The sequence below is a fragment of the Saccopteryx leptura genome, chromosome 10 (assembly GCF_036850995.1).
Source record: "Saccopteryx leptura isolate mSacLep1 chromosome 10, mSacLep1_pri_phased_curated, whole genome shotgun sequence".
NCBI lineage: Eukaryota > Metazoa > Chordata > Mammalia > Chiroptera > Emballonuridae > Saccopteryx > Saccopteryx leptura.
Window position 1 is genome coordinate 18165461 of NC_089512.1, and position 20751 is coordinate 18186211.

Genomic DNA, 20751 nt, shown 5'->3' on the forward strand with positions numbered 1-20751 from the left:
TTATCTTTTTAAATATTATAAATTGATCCTTTCTACCATTATATTTTTAAACATGTTTGTTTATATAAACCAAGTGATTTACAAACATTCATGGTATGCCAGCATGTTATTAAATTTTTACTTGTTTCTTATGCGATTTCCAGGTATCTGAGCATACTGTCTATGAACAGTGATAACTCACAACCTTCTCCTTTCCATGTACAAATCTCAAATTTGTTTTTCTTTCTTTTTTTTTAATTTTAATTTTAATTTTTATTTTTTGCATTTTTCTGAAACTGGAAACAGGGAGAGACAGTCAGACAGACTCCCGCATGTGCCCGACCGGGATCCACCCAGCACGCCCACCATGGGGCGAAGCTCTGCCCACCAGGGGGCGATGCTCTGCCCATCCTGGGCATCGCCATGTTGTGACCAGAGCCACTCTAGAGCCTGAGGCAGAGGCCACAGAGCCATCCCCAGCACCCGGGCCATCTTTGCTCCAATGGAGCCTTGGCTGCGGGAGGGGAAGAGAGAGACAGAGAGGAAGGCGCGGCGGAGGGGTGGAGAAGCAAATGGATGCTTCTCCTGTGTGCCTTGGCCGGGAATCGAACCCGGGTCCTCCACACGCTATGCCGACGTCTAATTTGTTTTTCTGATCTAAATCTGCGTTTAGCGCCTTCAGAAACCTACTAAGTAATAATGATTAATGTGGCTGTTCCGACTAAAAATATGTCTGTAAGTTCTTTTCTATTTATGCCTTCAAAAGATGGAGACTAATGATCCTGTTCTTAAAAGATTGAACTGAGTGAATTGCTTCTGTGGAATAGAAGTAGAAGATTGGCGTGTGGCTTTGGATATCAGGTCATAAAAGGCCCTGCAGCTTCCTTTCTCTCTGGGTTTACTTACTAGTTGCCATGTTTTGAGGACACCCAAGCAGCCCTGTGGTCCCAAATGTTGAGACACTGAAACTTCTGGCTAATAGTCATGCAAGCGAGCTTGAAAGTAGATCCTCTTGCCCCAGTTAAGCCTTCAGATTAACCCCAGCCGACATCTTGACTATCCTTGTGAGAAACCCTGACCCAGAACAATACAGCTAAGCCGTTCCCTTGGATATGTGTTGATGTTGTCTTATTTATTGGTGTAGATTATGAATTAATTCACAAGAAACTCACAAAGTTTAAATATGATCAGCTTGGACTGGGACAGTGACAGTACAACATAAAGAGAGGATCTCTGCACAACTATAGACAAGAAGCAGCTAAGAAAATTATTGACCTGTAAACATGGGCTACTTGTCATGGAACTGGAAAGGTAACTCAGGATGGAAGCAAGAGTCCAATGGATGGAGATAAGAGGCCCTTGGGTTCTCCCAGGAAATATGATGGAATCCTCATCAGGGAACTGGCAATGTTTATCCAATTGAATTTCCGAATTTATGTTGACTAGTGACCACAATGTGCCTTCTATTCACCCCTCTTTGAAGGGAAATGTCTTTAAAGGTATAATTTCCTGTGCTGCTCTCATCATTACATGCAATGTATGTGGTAGTGGTTGGGGCAGATCACTTGTCTTTTTTATTATTATTTTTAGAGAAAGGAGAGCGAGGGGAAGCAGGATGCATCAACTCGTAGTTTCTTCCTATATATGCCTTGACCAGGCAAGCTCAGGGTGCTGAACCAGTGATCTCAGGGTTCCAGGTCGACGCTTTATCCACTGTGCCACCACAGGTCAGGCACTTATCTTTTTAATTCCCAGCTCTTCATGTGGAAAGGAACCACTTAAGGAGTTACACCCAAGGAGCTGCCTTCAAAGAGCCTCACAAGCTTCGGTATGTCACAAGATCCTAGACCTTAATGCTGTAACGAAATGATAGTCTGTAAGGGTCCGGGGAGGTGATGAGTGTGTATTTCATGTGGGAAGAACTGAAAACATTTGTGGCCAGAAGGTGGATTTTAGAAATTTAAAACATGACCTCCACCCCATCGATCTGATTCAGTGGCTGTTTGACTAACAGAATACAATACAGAATAAAAATTCTGCATTAGTTTCTGGTCCCAGGCCTTAAGTGTTAAGGAAAAAATATTCAAAGACACTTGTTAAAGATGGTAAGACAGACTTTACTAAGGAGTTATCACATTATAGGGACCACTGCAATAGAATTTTGCAGTGAGGATTTGGGCTCCATATTAAGTGGGAATTAAAAGCTAAGGAGCAGCTTGGAGGTCAGTGCATGGAAAAGTACTAAGAGAAAAACAAGTTAATAAGGGGTTTCTGGGTAAACCCACCTTGCAGGATTCTTGTTGAAGGCATTCCAGCAGCCCCAATTGAGGTCTCAGTCAACAATCAGCATCAAGTGTTGTAAAGTAACTAAATCCACAATTCAGCGGGTGTTTGTAGAGGCACGTGGTCCATATAAGTTTTTGAAAAGTTTTATTAACAGAGAAAATTTATTAAATATGCCGGCCACATATGGCTGACACAGGGCAACAGACCCAAATTGTGCAGACCCCAAAAATAGTTCAGGGGCTGTTTATATACCCCTAATTATACTTGGGAGGGGAGAAAAACCTGACATCACAGCACAAGTTTATACCTTTTGTTTAGAGATATATACATTAACTACATGCTTTCAGGAGGGGACGGGTAGCTTCCATAGAGATAGATGCCTGTAAATAGTTCATCAGTATAAGAAAATATTTTAATTTAATCTTTTTCTTCCTGTACCTGGCTAGCTATTTACCCCTTCTCCCACAGGTATGGGGGAAGGTCACAGGATCCAAGTGTCCTTCCTCTTCTGCATTTACAACACAATGCCATCGGCCATCTTAGTTTTGAAGCTAATCACACAAGCATAGAAATCACACTTACAAAATCTTTCTGTACGCCTAGCCCAAATTAATAAAATGTACTTTATATTTCCTAAACTATTAATATTAATTCTGTAGCTTTTGGCACCTTACAACACAAGCAATAAACATGTGAGTACGATTGACCAATGGCAAATGAATCAGGAGACCTAGTTTTATTTACCCAAGGGTTTTAGGGTTTGCAAACCAGAAACACAACTGGATGATATTCAGACTGTTCTGAACAAGAAAGAAAAGCTAAGAATTCTTATAAATTAAAAGTATATTTAAGAAGAATCAGTCCCGGATTTTTAGCCTCTGGGTTCCAATATTGTAATCCTTTAGATGTCAGGTGGTTTGGATACCTGAACAGTCTTAGTCCTCAGGAGGTAATCAGAGGTTTATCTGAGGTTTGATGCATATACCTAAGGCACTGAGGCAGAACTGTCAAGTTCAAAAGTTTAAGTTCCCAGGCTAGTTAAAACAAGAATAGAATGGTTTTCTCATGTCTCAACCTACTTAATTTTAGTCATTTGGCAGATTGACTATAGTGAGACTCCATTTTATTTTGTATTCCTCAGTATAGAAGCCCTTGAGGTTACTTTAACCCCAGCCATCTGACTGCACCCACAGAAACATCTGTGAGGGAGAATCACTTAGCTAAGTCAGATAAGTCCCAGAACCACGCAAGACAACCACAGGATACCAGCTGTTAGTGCGACTAAACCAACACTCTAACTCAAGTCGGCCATATGGCTCCCAGCAATCAGCATTTGTGGGAAGACTTTCTAGAACCCTTTGTTGGGAGCGTTGATTGGCTTATATTTATGTCGATCAGCATTTTCTGCCCAATGGGCCTTTCGGTCCTCAGATACAGTGCGAACTTATTGGCTAAGACTCCAAGCACTATCTCATCTGTAGTGTGAACAAATTCCAGAGACTACCCAGAAAGGCCATAGAGGAGTAAAGCACCGCAGGAAATGGCGTTTAGGGACGCTTCCTCTCGTGCGGCCCAATGAACTCTTTCGGTGGGGGGTGGGGCGCAGCAATATCAGTCCTGGAGCCCGCCCAAGAGAAAGAACACTTTTATTGGTTGTTCAGTACCAGCCACAGAGACTCGCGGGAGCTTCACTAAGCGCTAGCTATTATTGTCCAGTTTACCTGTCAATCAACTAGCCTCTCCGGATGGGCGGAAACCGGCAGTCCTTTTGGCACCGCCTTTTCCTGGGCTGGTGTTCAGAGAGGCAGCAAGGCCGCAGGGGCTGGAAACTTGCCGTGTGGGCGGAGTCGCGCTGCACGGCTGGGACAGGGACTCCGCGGTGAAGCGCAGGGAGTGCTCCCAGCGCGGGGCCCTGCGGGGCGGGCCTGGGCGAGGGGTGATTTCGGGGGCGGGTCTTGGGCGGGGCCGCAGGAGGCGGAAGCGGCGAGTGAGCTCGAGCCGGAGCTGTACCGAAGCCGTCGTCCGCGCCCGCGGAGAGGCGTCGGCGGGGTTGGCCGGGGCGGTAGAGCCTGGGCGGGCGGGCCGAAGCCCGGGGGTCGAGGCCGGGGTTCGGGTGACGGGCGGGCTGAGCCCCGCGCGGTTGTTGGAGCGGGTTGAACTCCCGCCCCCGCGCAGTCCTGGGGAGGATGTAGCCGGGGGCCCCGGGGTGGGGCGGGCGGCGGCGGCGGCTGCAGCGCTAGCGGCGCAGGGGGCGGGCGGCGGCGGCGGCATGAGGCGCGGGGTCGGCCCCCGCGGGAGGGAGGCGCTGCCGGCGGCCCTGCCGTTCCCGCTGGAGCTCCTCGCCGTGCCCTGCCCGCGGGGCCCCGGCCGCTCTCGTCCCGGCCGCCGCCCGGGCCGCCGCTGGTGACCACTCGCCGCGCCGCCGGAGGCTTCACCCGCGCCCTCCCCCAGGACGCTCCCGCGGAGCTCTGGCTTCCTCGCCCCGCTCGCGGAGGCCGCGCTGCGCGCCGGGCGACGGCGAGTCCGGAAGATGGCCTGGGTGCTCAAGATGGACGAGGTGATCGAGTCCGGGCTGGTGCACGACTTTGACGCCAGCCTCTCGGGCATCGGGCAGGAGCTGGGCGCCGGCGCCTACAGCATGAGGTACCGGGCGCTCTGGGCCGGGCGGGCGGGCGGGCGGGCGGGATCCTCGGCCTCCTTGGGAAAGGCCTGCAGGACCCTGGGCCTTTGCCAGGCGCGCTGCCGTCAGTGGCACCCCGGCCTACCCGGCGTGGGGTCCGGGCCCTGCCGCGTGGCCGTCGGGACCGTGGACCCTCGCAGGCCTCTGCCCAGCCCGGCGGCGGCCGTAGAAGGACGGCCCTGCAACCTTCGACCCGGGAGCCGCGCCTGAGGGCTTTATTTTTGCTGTAAAACACACCCGGCAGTTAGGATAGTTGATGGGGGAAGGGGTTTCATTTCCTTGCAAGTGGTTTTCAGAGGTGGGATACAGTGTACGAAATTATAGGACTTACATTGGGAAAGGACTTTCCAAAGTTTTGATATCAGTTCCGACTCTGTTCTACATTATAATCTTTCCTAGTTGCAAATCTCAATCACTTGATGTTACAATAGTAGTAATTATATGTGAAAATAGCCACAGGGAAGAAAAGCACATCAACTTAGTTACGGGTTTTCGATTGTCTCAAAGTGAAATTTTTAATTTTGGGAACTACTCACTTTAGGCTGTTTTCTTTTGAAGAAGGTTTTAAGATGCAATAATTACACCACAAACAAGTTTGTTTAGTCCTCACTGCCTGCACCAGCAGCTATCCAATTTGTTTAATTTTGAGGGGTTGAAACCGACCTGAGTTTAGTCTCTGGCCTTTAGCCTGAAGAATACTGTTTTTTGTTTTTGTTTTTTTTTTAACTTCTGTCAGTTTGGCAGTTCTTTATTTTTATTCGCTTTTTCGGAATATAGTTTGCATACTATAAAATCACCCGATTAAAGTGTAATATCGATGATTTGGTAGCTTTTCGTTAATGCGAGTTAAGATTTTCCAAACCTGCTCTTTGAAGTAATGCCTGATGACTTTGAAGTGCTGTCCAGTGTCCCAGTACCGTCCGTGCGTCTCACGGAAGCGCTCGTGGTGGACGGGAGCATAATGGTCCTAAAGAAAAAGGACTTCTGGGTTAGAGTAGGTCTGGGTTGGCCTGAAATACTTCGGCTTTTAAATCTTATAAAGAAAGAACTCTCAGAAAAAGGTGATGTTTCTTAGGGTGAGGAAGTGTTTGAAGGAAAACGTTCCTTCAGCAGTGTGTCTGGCCCGGATTCGTCTCCGTGAACTTGGCACCTCTTCTCTCTGCAGTTGTGCAACTTGAAGGTTCTGGATGAGGTGGCTTGTTTTCTGGAACAACTGTTTTAGTTGAGGAAACTGAGCTACTGAAAGTCATAAGGTCAAACCGTGCGGGAGTGCTGAAGGCAGTGATTTTCTTGTGAAAAGGCGGGCCCCAAGGGCCTTGCTTAATTTCGTTGAGACTCAGCTGGACTTGCCCTTAAGGAATAAGGGGGCACGTGAAACAAAGTTGCTTCTCAATTATGACAGAATGAAAGTTTGCTGCTGAGAATTTCCTCACTTAAAGTTATTTTGAGCTTTTATTTTTCTTGAGTTCTGTTTTAGTGATTTGACCTACTAGTTAACTTTTGTTTATGGTTCATTCTGTGAAAAGGAAATAAAATCTTGGTATTAAACCTTCCCTTGACCTTTTTATTAAGTAATGTGTGACGCCTATGTAAGTGTGTGTGTGTGTGTGTGTGTGTGTGTGTGTGTGTGTGGTTTGTTTCTTTTCTTTTTTTTTTTACTTTCCATGGGGAAACTTGATTGTTTTTGGTTATTGGATATGTGGAGTGTGTCATTTAATCTAAAATTTTAAGTATATTTGAAGGCAAATACCATTTAGGGTTATTTTTTCATATATGTTTCCTCCTCAACATTTGCTCCTCAGCCACTAAGAGGAGCCATGAGAGTCTTTGCCTCTTGTAAATTCGAGACCCTTTATTTGAAATTTATGTTTAGGAAATTGCAAAACTGACTTAGTCTGGAGAAAGTCTGAAGAAGGCTTTAGGCTGTTCTGGCCCTTGACTGCACTTCCCCCGCCTGGACAGGAGCTCTGAGGGCCAGGTAGATGTCTGGAGTGCCCAGTGTCTTTCCCTGCTTGGGCAGTCTCTTTCCTCTGCTATCCAATGGGAAGTAAGGCTTTGATGCTTGTCTTTCATTTGTTCTCTCGAGTTCAAGAAGTAAACTTGAGGTGCTAAACTTGAACTTATTTGAAAAGTGACATCTTGATAAGTTACTTTGTAGCAGCTTTGCATTTTTCTTTCAAAGTGAAGTATACTTACTGTATTTGCTTTTGGCATGGTTTAAAACAAGAAGGATTTTTAAAGACTTTAGAAATTCATTTCTTCAGGTTCTGGGTAGCTGGCTTGAAATAGACCGTTTCTCTCAATAGTCTGACTTCACGTAGGAATACAGTTGCATTAAATGGTGTAGGTTGATCGTGTTGGGATAGGTTGAGGCTGATTTCTCACATTACTTTTGCTGCTCTCTTTTCCCTCAATTCATGTGTTTGTGCTTGTGTTCCTCTGTGTGTACTGTTGTACCACATTTGTATGTGCAGTATGAGCTGAAACCTGAGTGGTTTTTTGAATTTTAGTTACAACATCAAGATTCTAGAGATGAATGAAGAGACCTTAGAAAACTAATTGGGGCGGCGAACATACAATGCAGTATACAGATGATGTATTTTAGAATTGTTCACCTGAAACCTGCATAATTTTATTAACCAGTGTCACCTCAATAAATTCAATTTTAAAAAAAGGGAAAAGAACCAAAAGACCAGTCTTTTCTTAAACGTGAGTAAACCTAAGTTCACAGATGTTACAGTGATTGGTCCAAGTGGCCTGTTGGTGGCACAGCTATTACAAATGAAGGCTGAGTTCCCATTCACAGAGTGAACATTGGCTGAAACCCATTGTAACTTGAAATCTGGGTCATGTTTTGTGAAGAAGGACCAGATAACCAAATAATTTTAAAAAGTAAAACTCATTTTAAAACACCTAACGGTCTTTGGGGCCACTTTCCATCTTACTGTTCAATAAAGTTTAAAATCTGTAGCAAATTAATATTCCAGATTTAAGAAATGATGCAACTTCTTTAGATTACATATAAAAACTTTGATGTCAAATTATTACCTTACAAAGGACATTGGTCTGAGCCTTGTTAAGCTTCCCTATAATAGTATGAATCTGTTTCAAAACAAAAGTTATACTTTATATATTCTTTGGGAGGTGCACCTGTACGTAGTTTACAAATAATTTGCAAAATCAAAACTGCTTTGAGATGAAGACAAATTTCCTATATTGATTGATAGGTTAAAATGTCAGTTTACAGACTTTATGACAGGGGTCCCCAAACTTTTTACACAGGGGGCCAGTTCACTGTCCCTCAGACCGTTGGAGGGCCAGACTATAAAAAAAACTATGAACAAATCCTTGTGCACACTGCACATATCTTATTTTAAAGTAAAAAAACAAAACGAGAACAAATACAATATTTAAAATAAAGAACAAGTAAATTTAAATCAACAAACTGACCAGTATTTCAATGGGAACTATGCTCCTCTTACCACCAATGAAAGAGGTGCCTCTTCGGGAAGTGCGGTGGGGCAAGATAAATGGCCTCATGTGGCCCCCAGGGCCATAGTTTGGGGATCCCTGCTTTATGAGGTAATGGGAAATAATTCAATTTAATCAGTGTTAAGTTAGTAAAAGATTACTAAGGATATAGTTTATTATAGAGCTATTATTAGCAGATGATTTTCTTTTAGTCTTATGCTAAAACAATGTTTTTGAGTAGGTGATATGTCTTGGAAATATAGAAAAGTTTTAGAATCAGTGGAACTTTAAAATTTTATTATAGTGGTGCTTGAGACTACTTCCAGAATTGGGACTTATTTCTATAAAATGTCTCATTTCAAAGTTTTAAATCTTTTTCTAGATTTAATTTTGGCTGAATTATAAGAAAGAATTTATAAGTTGCTTATTTAAAAACATTGATTTCATTCAGGGTATTTTCGTGTGTGTGTGACAGAGAGAGTAAAAGAGGGACAGACAGGAAGGGAGAGATGAGAAGCATCATTTCTTCATTGTGGCACCTTAATTGTTCATTGATTGCTTTCTGATAATGTGCCTTGACGGGGTGGGGTGGCTAGGGCAACAGCAGACTGAGTGAACCCTTGTTCAAGCCAGTGACCTTGGGCTTAAGCTGGTGAGCATTGCCTAAAACCAGATGAGCCCGCGCTCAAGCTGGCGACCTCAGGGTCTCAAACCTGGGTCCTCCACGTCCCAGTCTGACACTCTATCCACTGCGCCACCACCCGGCCAAGCTAAACATACTGATTTCAGATAATAGTGTTTGAATTGGTTTTAAAATTTATTAACTTAAAACGGGTTGGCAAACCTTTTCTATAAAAAACCAGATAGCAAATATGTAAGGCTTTGTAGGCCAGAGAGTTCTGTCACACTTTGTTTAGTTTGTTTATAGCCCTTTTAAAAAATGTAAAAACCATTCTTAGATCATAATTGTACAAAAACAGGCTGGGTGAATTTGACCCTTGGACTGTAGCTTGTTGACCCCTGCTCTAGGATAGACCCTAACATTAGGCTTTGGTTACCTTGGGAAAAGATTTGCTGAGTATTGAAATCATATCTACAAGAAGTAACTTTTATGTAGACTAAGAATTCTCTCAATTAATTGACATTTTATTGCTTGTCCATAAGTTTTGTGTTCAATTTTGAAAATTAGAATGTCTCCTCTCCCTAATAAAAATAACAGTCAATACTGTTTGTATCTTTTAATTAGGGCTGTTTGAAACTTGATGGTTTATTGAATCTCATAAACTTGATATGTTTCATTACAGTGACACTTGCTATGTAGTGTCCAAAGCTGCTGTTTTGAAACATGTAAGAATTTTTGGAAGCAAAGATAGAAAATACCTGTGAATATTGATTAGCATTTAAAGGAGCTGTCATTTTCATATAATGACTTTGAGTAGAGTAGGACCACTGTGGGTGTGATTTTTATTCATTTATGGATACTTTGTCTCAATCTCAGATTACTTTGTTTCAATCTTGTTACTTTGTCTCAATTTCAAATTACTTTGTCTTTCATAGAATAGTATGCTGTTTTTTATAGTCCCTTCATAATCAAGAAATTTTTAAAATAACAATTACAAGCCATTATATATTATCATCTGTGTTTTCTATTTAAAAAACTATTTTCCTAAACAAAACAGTGAGAAAGTGCGCCATTATCTTATGCTTTTTGCTTATCTTTTTAATGTCTAGTTTAGAAAAACAAATAGATTCTCATATCTGCTATTGGAGTATATTGTTTTGGTTGACATACATGAAGATCCAGTTTCATATAGATATGCAGTTGGAAAAAGGAAGATTATTTTAAGAGCCCTTTTTTATTATACCAGCACTTGACAAGTGGAGGTTTCTTAAGGTTACAACTTGGAATTTGTAACTGTATCAATGTGCTTTTTGTACTGTTACATTAGAATCAATTGGTTTGTCTTGGATTTTGATCGATCCCTTAATCCTGCATAATTTTGAAATGTGTATGCATTGTTCATTTGGAAAACAATGGTTTCCTGAGTTATGCAGATCTTCTAAGTTTTGACACTTAAATATGCAGTATCAAAAAAATAACATTCCTTAATACAGGGGTCGGGAACCTATGGCTCATGAGCCAGATGTGGCTCTTTTGATGGCTGCATCTGGCTCGCAGACAAATCTTTAATAATAATAAAAAAACATTAAAATATAAAACATTCTCATGTATTACAATTCATTCATTTCCTACCGCTCATGTTCATGATTGCAGGTGGCTGGAGCCAATCACAGCTGTCCACGAATTTTTTTTTTTTTTTTTTTTGTTATTTTTCCCAAGCTGGAAACTGGGAGGCAGTCAGACTCCCGCATGCGCCCAACTGGGATCCACCTGGCACGCCCACCAGGGGGTGATGCTCTGCCCATTCCGGGGCTTCGCTCTGTCGCGACCAGAGCCACTCTAGCGCCTGGGGCAGAGGCCAAGGAGCCATCCCCAGCGCCTGGGCCATCTTTTGCTCCAATGGAGCCTTGGCTGCGGGAGGGGAAGAGAGAGACAGAGAGGAAGGAGAGGGGGAGGGGTGGAGAAGCAGATGGGCGCTTCTCCTGTGTGCCCTGGCCAGGAATCGAACCCAGGACTTCTGCACGCCAGGCCGACGCTCTACCACTGAGCCAACCGGCCAGGGCCTAAAATTTTCTGTTCTTGAAGATCTTTTCAGGCTTATGTTTTACATGTCTTTAGACAGAGTAAGCATAATTGTATACATATAATGTGAGTCCAATAATTCTAGCATCTTAAGTCTTTGGAGATATCAATCCAATCAGGAAAATAGAATCCATTTAGATGTGTCAAGCAGAGATGGTTGTAGGAAGTATCTGATTGCAGAGGTGCCAGAAAGATTTGGGGGAGAACCTGTTATTGGTTGCTCCTGGGGAACCTGCTGGAGGCATGGCTGTTGCTGCCCTGAAATTTCCTGCACCTGCAGTTTGTGCGGTTGCCTACCTCTGCCTTTCCTACTCCCTTTTAATTTTCCACCATTGCTTCCCTTTGGAGCAACCTTACAAGACTCCAGCTGGCAAGAAGTCTTGTTTGCAGAGTTTTCAGGCCTCTCACCCTCTGTAACAGGCAGAGAAGAGCTGAATACCAGTCGACAGAATCTGGAACTGGGTATATGCTATCTGTTGTTTTTGGTTTTGGTTCTTGTTTCTAGAGTCTTGTTTGTCTTTGTGTGCCTAGATATTTTGGGGTACTGGCATTTCAGAATTACTTGGAGCAATCTGAAGCCTTGAGGCTTTTCATTTTCTTGGGGATTACGCTAACAATTAAGTATTAAAACTTTCTTATTCTTTAGCCTAGTAGAAATTACGATCCTAAATTATCAGATGTTGTTTTCTATTTTAGTAATAATTGATCATGAGCCTGACCTGTGGTGGCGCAGTGGATAAAGCATTGACCTGGAAATGCTGAGGTCGCCGGTTCGAAACCCTGGGCTTGCCTGGTCAAGGCACATATGGGAGTTGATGCTTCCTGCTCCTCCCCCCTTCTCTCTCTGTCTCTCTCCTCTCTGTCTCTCTCCTCTCTCTCTCTCTCTCTCTCTCTCTCTCTCCCCCTCTCTCTCTCCTTTCTAAAATGAGTAATAAAAAAATTTAAAAAAATTGATAATGAATACTGCAGTTGTTTCTTTGCATCAGTACATATACTGCTCACAAAAATTAGGGGATATTTATCGCTTCGTATTCATTTTGAAATATCCCTTAATTTTTGTGAGCACTGTTTTTAAGCTCCTTATGCTAGATGCTGGGATCAGCAAAAAGAAACAAATTGGGGGTGGTTGGCTATATATCTGAGGGGGATATAATCCTAAGTCATGTACACTGAGAGTGACAAGCTTCGTGGATAAATAGAGCAGGAAAGGGGGATTTGGCAGTGTGGATGGGAGAATTGTGGTTGTGAAGTTGTCACCAAGGTGACATTTGAATGAAATGAGCCAGTAGGACATCGGTGGGAGAGTGGAGCCAGTGCAAAGCCCCTGACAGAGGCCTGGAAGGAAGCTGGTTTGGCTAGGGCAGAGGAAGTGAGGGTGAGCGGAAGAGGCCAGGGGCAGAGTGAGTCGGGCCTTGCGGGCACCCTGGTTGAAAGTGAGCTGATGGAAAGTTCAAAGGAATGAAAGGATCTGATTTCTGTTTGAAGAGAAGCAGTCTAGCAGCTGTGTTGATGGAATACATTATTTGGGATCTCAATAGTAAACAGTCTTTACATGTTTATATGTTAAGCTTATTTAAGAATTATTTAGCATCTACCATGAACATAGTATTTCCTGTATGGGCAATCCAGGCTGTACCCAACTGAATAAAATGGTGGCTGCCTTCTAGGATCTGAAGGAAATACAATTTTATTTACCATGCTTGAGTTTATTTATAAATAGCCATTCTTATTAAGTTATAAATCTTATTTGGGTCAACTCAAGCAGTTAGCATTGAGATCTTAAAATTGTTCCTCAAGGCCCTGGCTGGTTGCTCAGTGGTAGAGCATCAGCCTGGCATGTGGAAGTGTCCCAGGTTCAGTTCCCGGTCAGGGCACACAGGAGAAGCAACCCCCATCTCTCTTATCTCCCTGTGTCTCCTCTTCTCACTTGGAAATGGAAAAAAAAAGTTGTTCCCATGTCACCGTTCAGTATTCAGGGGGTCCATGGGTTACAACAGTCTTGACATATGACGTTTCGAGTTTATAACGCTCACTCCCATAAAAACTTTAAAAAATTGAGACATGAGAGTTTCTGTATCCACCATTAGCATGATACTTACAGACTCCATGGGCAAACTAGTTTGGTTGTGCACGGCAGAAGAATACACAATACAGTGTATGGTACAGTATATTTATGTCCTTTTCCTTTTTCTGTGGCTTAGTTGTTTTTATGTTCTAGATAGGATTTTACAAGTGTGTTAGGATAGGTAAGTGACTAGGCTAGGGTGTGTTTTGACTTACACCAAAATTTGGGTTACGTTACTATTATAGGAACGAACTGTTGTTACCCAAGGACCCCCTGTAATTAACTAATTTTTGAGTCATAGTTCTCATTCTTTTATTCCTCACCAAGAGGGCTTTAAATGTTTACATATATATGACATAGGAATATATATATACTTCCATCTATGGTAGAACCATTTTGACTGTTATGGATGATTCCATAAAAACAGCTGCTCTCTTTGTAAGTCTCCTGAAAAGTTTTTATATTTGCGTAAGGCTTTTCTGTCTGTTCACTTAAGTGGGACAAAGACTCTAGGTCACAGTATTAAGAGGGCTGGGGACCATCACTGTGCCAAAGCAGTGTTTTCATTGTTCCTAGGTATAAATAAAAGAGGAGAATTAGTGGTGATTTATTTTCTGAATAATCAGTTAGTGCTTTAATAGAAATGTATGCTAGAAGGAGGAAATACAGGGGTTTTATTTTATTTATTTCCACGTTTTGTTTGTAATTTAAAATTGATTATTTTATTATCCCATTTTATTTATTTCCACGTTTTGTTTGTAATTTAAAATTGATTAAAATGGGCCAGCCAAATATCTGACTTAGTCAGCTTGAAAAAAACAGAAGAGTAAATAATCAAATTCAGACAAACCTTTGATGTTGGTGTTACAGTAGTTACTTATTTGGATATTTTATTACTTTACTTTACATTGAGGAATAAACATAGAAAAATTATCAGTATATAAATATGCAGCTTAGTGAGTTATGTCAGTTACTTCATACATAGATGGTGGGAATGTGAAATGGTGTAGCCAGTTTGGAAAACAGTTTGGCACTTGCTTTATAAAGGTAAACAGTTACCATATGACCCAGTAATTCTTTTCCTGGTTATACATATGCCTAAGGAAATTAAACATGTCTACACAAAAACATATGCAAGTGTTCATAGCAGCATTATGGATAAATAGAAGGTGGTATATCCATACAGTGGAATATCAGCCATAGAAAGGAATGAAGTGTACTCATAAATGCTCTAACAATGGTGGGCTCTTCAAACAGACTAAGAAACAGCAGCTAATCCTAAAAGGCCACATGGTCGTATTTGCATTTTTTTTTATTTATTTTTTTGGTATTTTTCTGAAGTTGGAAACGGGGAGGCAGTCAGACTCCTGCATGCACCCGACCGGGATCCACCTGGCATGCCCACCAGGGGGCGATGCTCTGCCCATCTTGGGGCATCGCTCTGTTGCAACCAGAGCCATTCTAGCATCTGAGGCAGAGGCCACAGCGCCATCCTCAGCACCCGGGCCAACTTTGCTCCAATGGAGCCTTGGCTACAGGAGGGGAAGAGAGAGACAGAGAGGAAGAAGAGGGGGAGGGGTTGAGAAGCAGATGGGCGCTTCTCCTGTGTGCCCTGGCCGGAAATTGAACCCGGGACTCCTGCATGCCAGGCCGACGCTCTACCACTGAGCCAACTGGCCAGGGCCCTGTTTGCCTTTAATGTCTAGAACAGGCATAGCCACAAAGACAAAGTAAATCAGTGGTTGCCAGGTTTGGGGTATGGTGGAGGGAGAGGTTGCTAGTGGGTACGAGATTTCTTTTTGAGATGATGAAAATGTTCTAGAAGTAGTGGTGATGACTGTACAACTCTGAATATACTACAATCCTCTGAATTATGCACTTTAATAGCATGAATATAAATTATATCTCAGGTGTCTTGTTTTTAAGCGAACCAAACATCCATGTATGTTTATCCTCCCAGGTTACCAGAGAATATAGACAGTGCCCCAGAAGACCCCCTTCCAGTTCCCCCCCAATTTTTTTTTCTCTTGGGAGAAAAAATAGCAGCTGTTTTTACTACTACTGTTTGCTTCTCACAAGAAGCCATTGTTTTAGACTAAGCATGAAGCTTTATGCTCTCAGCATTACCAGGCTTAGCAGGAACTCTTTGTCAAGTACCCTGTTACTCAAATGCTTTGTGAGTTCATGGTGCTAATGTGACGTACCTTTGGCAGCAATAATAGTTCCTGCCTTTCAAAATAGGTAGCTCTGCGTTCTTGACTTGCTCTTTTTTTATGGAGACAATACAGAGTTTAAAGTATTTAAAGAATTTTTTAATGCCATTTTATTATTAGCGTGGTCTCTTTATTAGTATCATGGACTTTATTAACTATTAAATGCTTATTTATCTGCTTAATCATATCATAGTCATCCCTCCTCCCCACAGACACACTAGAGAGACAGGTTTAATATCATTATTTGGATGAGCCAGATTAGTATTAATAGATCTTTTATTCTGCATATCATTTCTGATCTTAAATTGTAAAAGAAACTACCCCTGAATGTGTTTATGTGCTTTTAAATATTTTAAACACACAGTAAGGTCAGTGTTGATTTTTTGCTTTTCAGTGATGTCTTGGCATTGCCCATTTTCAAGCAGGAAGATTCCAGCCTTCCATTGGATGACGAAACTAAAAACCCACCCTTCCAGTATGTGATGTGTGCCGCTACATCTCCAGCAGTAAAACTGCATGATGAGACACTCACTTACCTGAACCAAGGTTAGTATGGCTAGATCATATTTTGATGATAGAATTTGCAATAATCCTAAATGAATATTTTGTCATTACAACTTAGATTACTGGCTCTAACTTCAAGTTAGATTTTTTTTCCCTTAAGTTTTATAACTTTCATTCACAAAAATTGTAGGAATTTTACTGTGTGCCAACAAAGTTATAGTTTGTAGAAACTGATTTGCATAAAGGGGATCTGTGGAACAAGATTTATTATAGGGTTTTTCAGACAAATTCCAAAGGAGGAGCAAGTAGGAAAGGATGTCAGCTATTTTTAGGAGCAGCAGTTTCAGTGTGGAACTTGAGAATGAATCAGAAGTCCAGCTAGCAAGGAACCTGGGTCTCAGGCATGAGGCATGTTGTGCTGAAAATAGACATAAGCTACCAAGATGGAGACTGTGGCTAAAACAAATCATGTCAAATTCTGTCTACCCATATCTTGTTTATACTTGATGAGATACTATTATCTGGTGCTGAGCAATGAGGGTGGGTGGGTAAAATGGAAAATAGAGATGGGTATATTATAATTATTTCTGTCATTAAATAGAATCTTTACTGGAAAGAGCTACAGATTTTAGACTGTATACTTGTGACTAACATTCAGAAATGTGAAGGGATAACTGATAACCCTCAGTTCTTCAACTGAGGAAGACAATGGTGCAGTTTTGGAAGGATTACATCTGTGACTGCATTAGGAACCGTGCTTGAGATGATGTCACCTAGGAGTGTATGAATGGCATCCGGAAGAAGACACCGGATGTCTGTCCATGACTTCAAAGGATTTGCTAAGGATGAGAAGGTTTCAAAAATCAAGTCTGTGGTTGAGACGGCATATAGCTTTAACTTGGGTGTGGGTGGGGATGACTTAGAGGAGCCCCTAGCAGTGATTCCTGAGGAACTGACTAAGGAGGAGTTGTTGAAACAGAGAGGAATGATAGCTGAAGAAGAGGCAAGAGATACGGAAACTGAAGAAGAAATGAAAAATTCTCAATTCACAGTGAAGGGTTTAGCAGGAGCTTTAACAGATCTCAGCAAGCTCCCTTAAAAGTTTGAAAACATAGTCCCCAACACTGAAAGGTTTTTATTAATACAGGAGAATAGTCATGGTACATTATCTGCTTACAAGCAAACCACCACTAACATGTTTTCTAAAGAGTGACATCTCTTCAAGAAGAGCCTGCAGCAGGTCCTTGGAGGCAGTCCAGAAGAAGGCATTGTTAGAGGAGATGACAGCTCCTCTGTATTGTCCCTGGAGACTTTCCAGTGGGACAAGGTGTGGAGGTGGAAGACAGTGATATTAATGATCCTGACTCTGTGTTTCTGTTCTGTTTTTTTTTTTATAATATTTTTATTTATTTTATTTATTTATTTATTTTTTTACAGAGGCAGAGATAGACAGGGACAGACAGACAGGAACGGAGAGAGATGAGAAGCATCAATCATCAGTTTCTCGTTGCGCGTTGCGACTTCTTAGTTGTTCATTGATTGCTTTCTCACATGCGCCTTGACCGTGGGCCTTCTGCAGACTGAGCAACAACCCCCTGCTGGAGCCAGCGACCTTGGGTCCAAGCTGGTGAGCTCTTTGCTCAAGCCAGATGAGCCCGCGCTCAAGCTGGCGACCTCGGGGTCTCGAACCTGGGTCCTTCCGCATCCCAGTCCGACACTCCATCCACTGCGCCACCACCTGGTCAGGCTGTTTTTTATTTTTTATTTTTTATTTTAAATCAATAAATTTAGGCTTAGGCTAGATTTTATTTACTAAAGTAAAGATTAATCTTAGGCTGCATGAACTTGAAAACCATTTGGTTTAATTTCTAGATTTCTGAGAATTTTAGAATGCCCAATTTTTTTAATTTTTATTTTTTATTTTATTTTTTTTATTTTTGTGGCAGAGACAGAGAGAGTCAGAGAGAGGGACAGATAGGGACAGATAGGAAGGGAGAGAGATGGGAAACATCAATTCTTCGTTGCGGCTCCTTAGTTGTTCATTGATTCCTTTCTCATATGTACTTTAACCAAGGAGCTACAGCAGACCGAGTGACCCCTTGCTCGGGCCAGTGACCTTGGGCTCAAACTGGTGAGCCTTGCTCAAACCAGATGAGCCCGCGCTCAAGCTGGCGACCTCAGAGTCTCGAACCTGGATCCTCCACATTCCAGTCCAACTATCTACCCACTGTGCTACCGTCTGGTCAGGCTAGAATGCCAAATTCTTAAAAGTGCTTGCCATAAATTAATTTTGACAATGCCATCCAGAGGTATAAGATTGTTTCACATTTGCAAACAACACACATGCATGCAGTCATGCACAAACACACAAACAGAAACAGAAACCCAGACAGACAGACATGTACAAACAGACATTCACAGAGACTCTTTAGCCATGGGGTAAACTCACTAATGAAAGAACAATTGGATCCAAATTTTGCCCTGGGGGTATTAGCAAATCAAGTTCCAAATAACCTTCCCCCTTTTGAAAAATAAAGATAGTCAGCCCTGGCTGGATAGCTCAGCGGGTTAGAGCATTGTCCTGAAGCGCAGAGGTTACTGGTTTGAAACTCGATCAGGGCATATACAGGGACAGATGTATGTTCTTGTATCTTTCTCTCTGTCTCTCCCTTTCTTTCTCTAAAATCAATAAGTAAAAACTTAAAATAAGGGCAGCCATTTTTAACACCTCAAAGATTTGGGTTGGCCCTAACTAACATCATAGGTTGATCTATTTCAATCTTTTTTAGTTTATTTATTTATTTATTTATTTATTTATTTTACAGAGAGAAGGATAGATAGGGACAGACAGACAGGAACAAAGAGAGATGAGAAGCATCAATCATCAGTTTTTCATTGCGACACCTTAGTTGTTCATTGATTGCTTTCTCATATGTGCCTTGACCACGGGTCTTCAGCAGACAGAGTAACCCCTTGCTTGAGCCAGCGACCTTGGGTCCAAGCTGGTGAGCTTTTGCTCAAACCAGATGAGCCCGCGCTCAAGTTGGTGAACTTTGGGTCTCGAACCTGGATCCTTCCGCATCCCAGTCCGACGCTTTATCCACTGCGACACCGCCTGGTCAGGCTATTTCAATCTTTTTGAAGCTTCAAAAGACCAAATGAAATGTTTTCCATTCATTCTGCCTAATTTTACAGACAGCTTTTTCTAATTGTGTACACAAAAATCAACTTGCAAGTATTAATTTAATACTAGGAGGCACCGTTTCCTGTGTTAATTCTGAGCTGTGTAGAGTCTGAACAAATACTAGGGAAAACCAACCTTCACGGTCATGTCTCCAAACAAGCCAGTGTGAGTGATACCCCTCTAAGACTGCTTTACACCCCAGAGCAGTGGTTCTCAAACTTTTTGAAGTCAAGGCGCATTTAAAATCCTACAAATAATTGTAGATGCACTATATACAAATTTCTGAGAAATATGTTATAATAATTAAGTCAAATATTAAAGAAAAAAATATAAAGTCCAGGCGTGCTTTTATGGTAATTAAACGAAATAAATACAACAAAATTAAATTTATTCTGACATTAAAAAAATTTTTTTATGTTACATTTTTTGATTTAGGCTTTTTAGAATTTGTAAAAAAAAAGAGATGTTAAAAAATACAAAAACGGCTGACCTGTGGTGGTGCAGTGGGTAGAGCATTGACCTGGAATGCTGAGGTCATCGGTTCAAAACCCTGGGCTTGCCTGGTCAAGGCACATGTGGGAGTTGATGCTTCTTGCTCCACCTTCTCTCTCTCTCTGTCTCCTCTCTCTAAAGTGAATAAATAAAATCTAAAAAAAAAAAAAAATTAAAAAAAAAAATGCAAAACAGCCTGACCGGGCGGTGGCGCAGTGGATAGAGCGTCAGACTGGGATGCAGAAGACCCAGGTTCGAGACCCCGAGGTCGCCAGCTTGAGCCCAAGGTCACTGGCTCGAGCAAGGGGTTACTCGGTCTGCTGAAGGCCCACGGTCAAGGCACATATGAGAAAGCAATCAATGAACAACTAAGGTGTTGCAACATCTTTTTATATATATAGATACATTCTTAGTAAAATTTAGTAAATTTGGCAGGTCCCAGTGCGAATATGTTAACTTTTTTCATTCTTGTGTTTATGAGAAACATGAGCCTGATGTATCCTAGCGATTTCTTCAATGTTTGGGCATGTATTTGAAAGGCAAACTCTCATTTTCTTGTCAATACACTGAAGAATTCCTCTCTTTTTACTCTTAATTGAGGTTAGAAAATCCTAGTTCACATTATTAGGATGTTGAAAATTGTAGTAAAACAAAGCTTTTTTAGATATTGCCACATATTATTCTTTTATAGAAATCCAAACGGCTTCAGTAGACAATTTCTTATGTTTAATCATCAATCCAAAACTCCCACCATACATATCATCTTAACTTTACACCAAACAAAGGATAGAACAGGGGTCGGGAACCTATGGCCTGCGAGCCAGATGTGGCTCTTTTGATGGCTGCATCTGGCTCACAGACAAATCTTTAATAAAAAAAATAATGTTAAAAGTATAAAACATTCTCATGTATTACAATCCATTCATTTCCTACCACTCATGTTCATGGTTGCAGGTGGCTGGAGCCAATCACAGCTGTCCTCCGGGACAACACCAAGTTTTTATTGGATAATGTGTAACGTACACAGGTCATTGTATGGCTCTCACGGAATTACATTTTAAAATATGTGGCATTTATGGCTCTCTCATCCAAAAAGCTTCTCGATCCCTGGGATAGAAGAAGCTTGTGTCCAGTCTTTCCAGGGAACATGGGGGGTTGTGTAAACAATCTAGC

The 20751-nt window shown here is 41.9% G+C and overlaps 1 protein-coding gene across 2 annotated transcripts in view; it reads left to right on the plus strand.

Annotated features, from left to right (window-relative positions):
• Positions 1-4220: 4220 nt before the first annotated feature.
• Positions 4221-20751, plus strand: part of UBP1 (upstream binding protein 1) — a 57587-nt gene continuing 41056 nt past the window's right edge. Inside the window, exons 1-3 of one of the 2 annotated variants that reach the window (XM_066351756.1) lie at positions 4221-4314; positions 4717-4908; positions 15793-15944. In XM_066351756.1, the coding sequence (XP_066207853.1) occupies positions 4796-4908; positions 15793-15944 (265 nt within the window). In that variant the 5' untranslated portion in view covers positions 4221-4314; positions 4717-4795. Of the gene's footprint in view, positions 4315-4652; positions 4909-15792; positions 15945-20751 lie in introns of those variants that run through there. The other variant, XM_066351757.1, reaches the window with a different exon arrangement.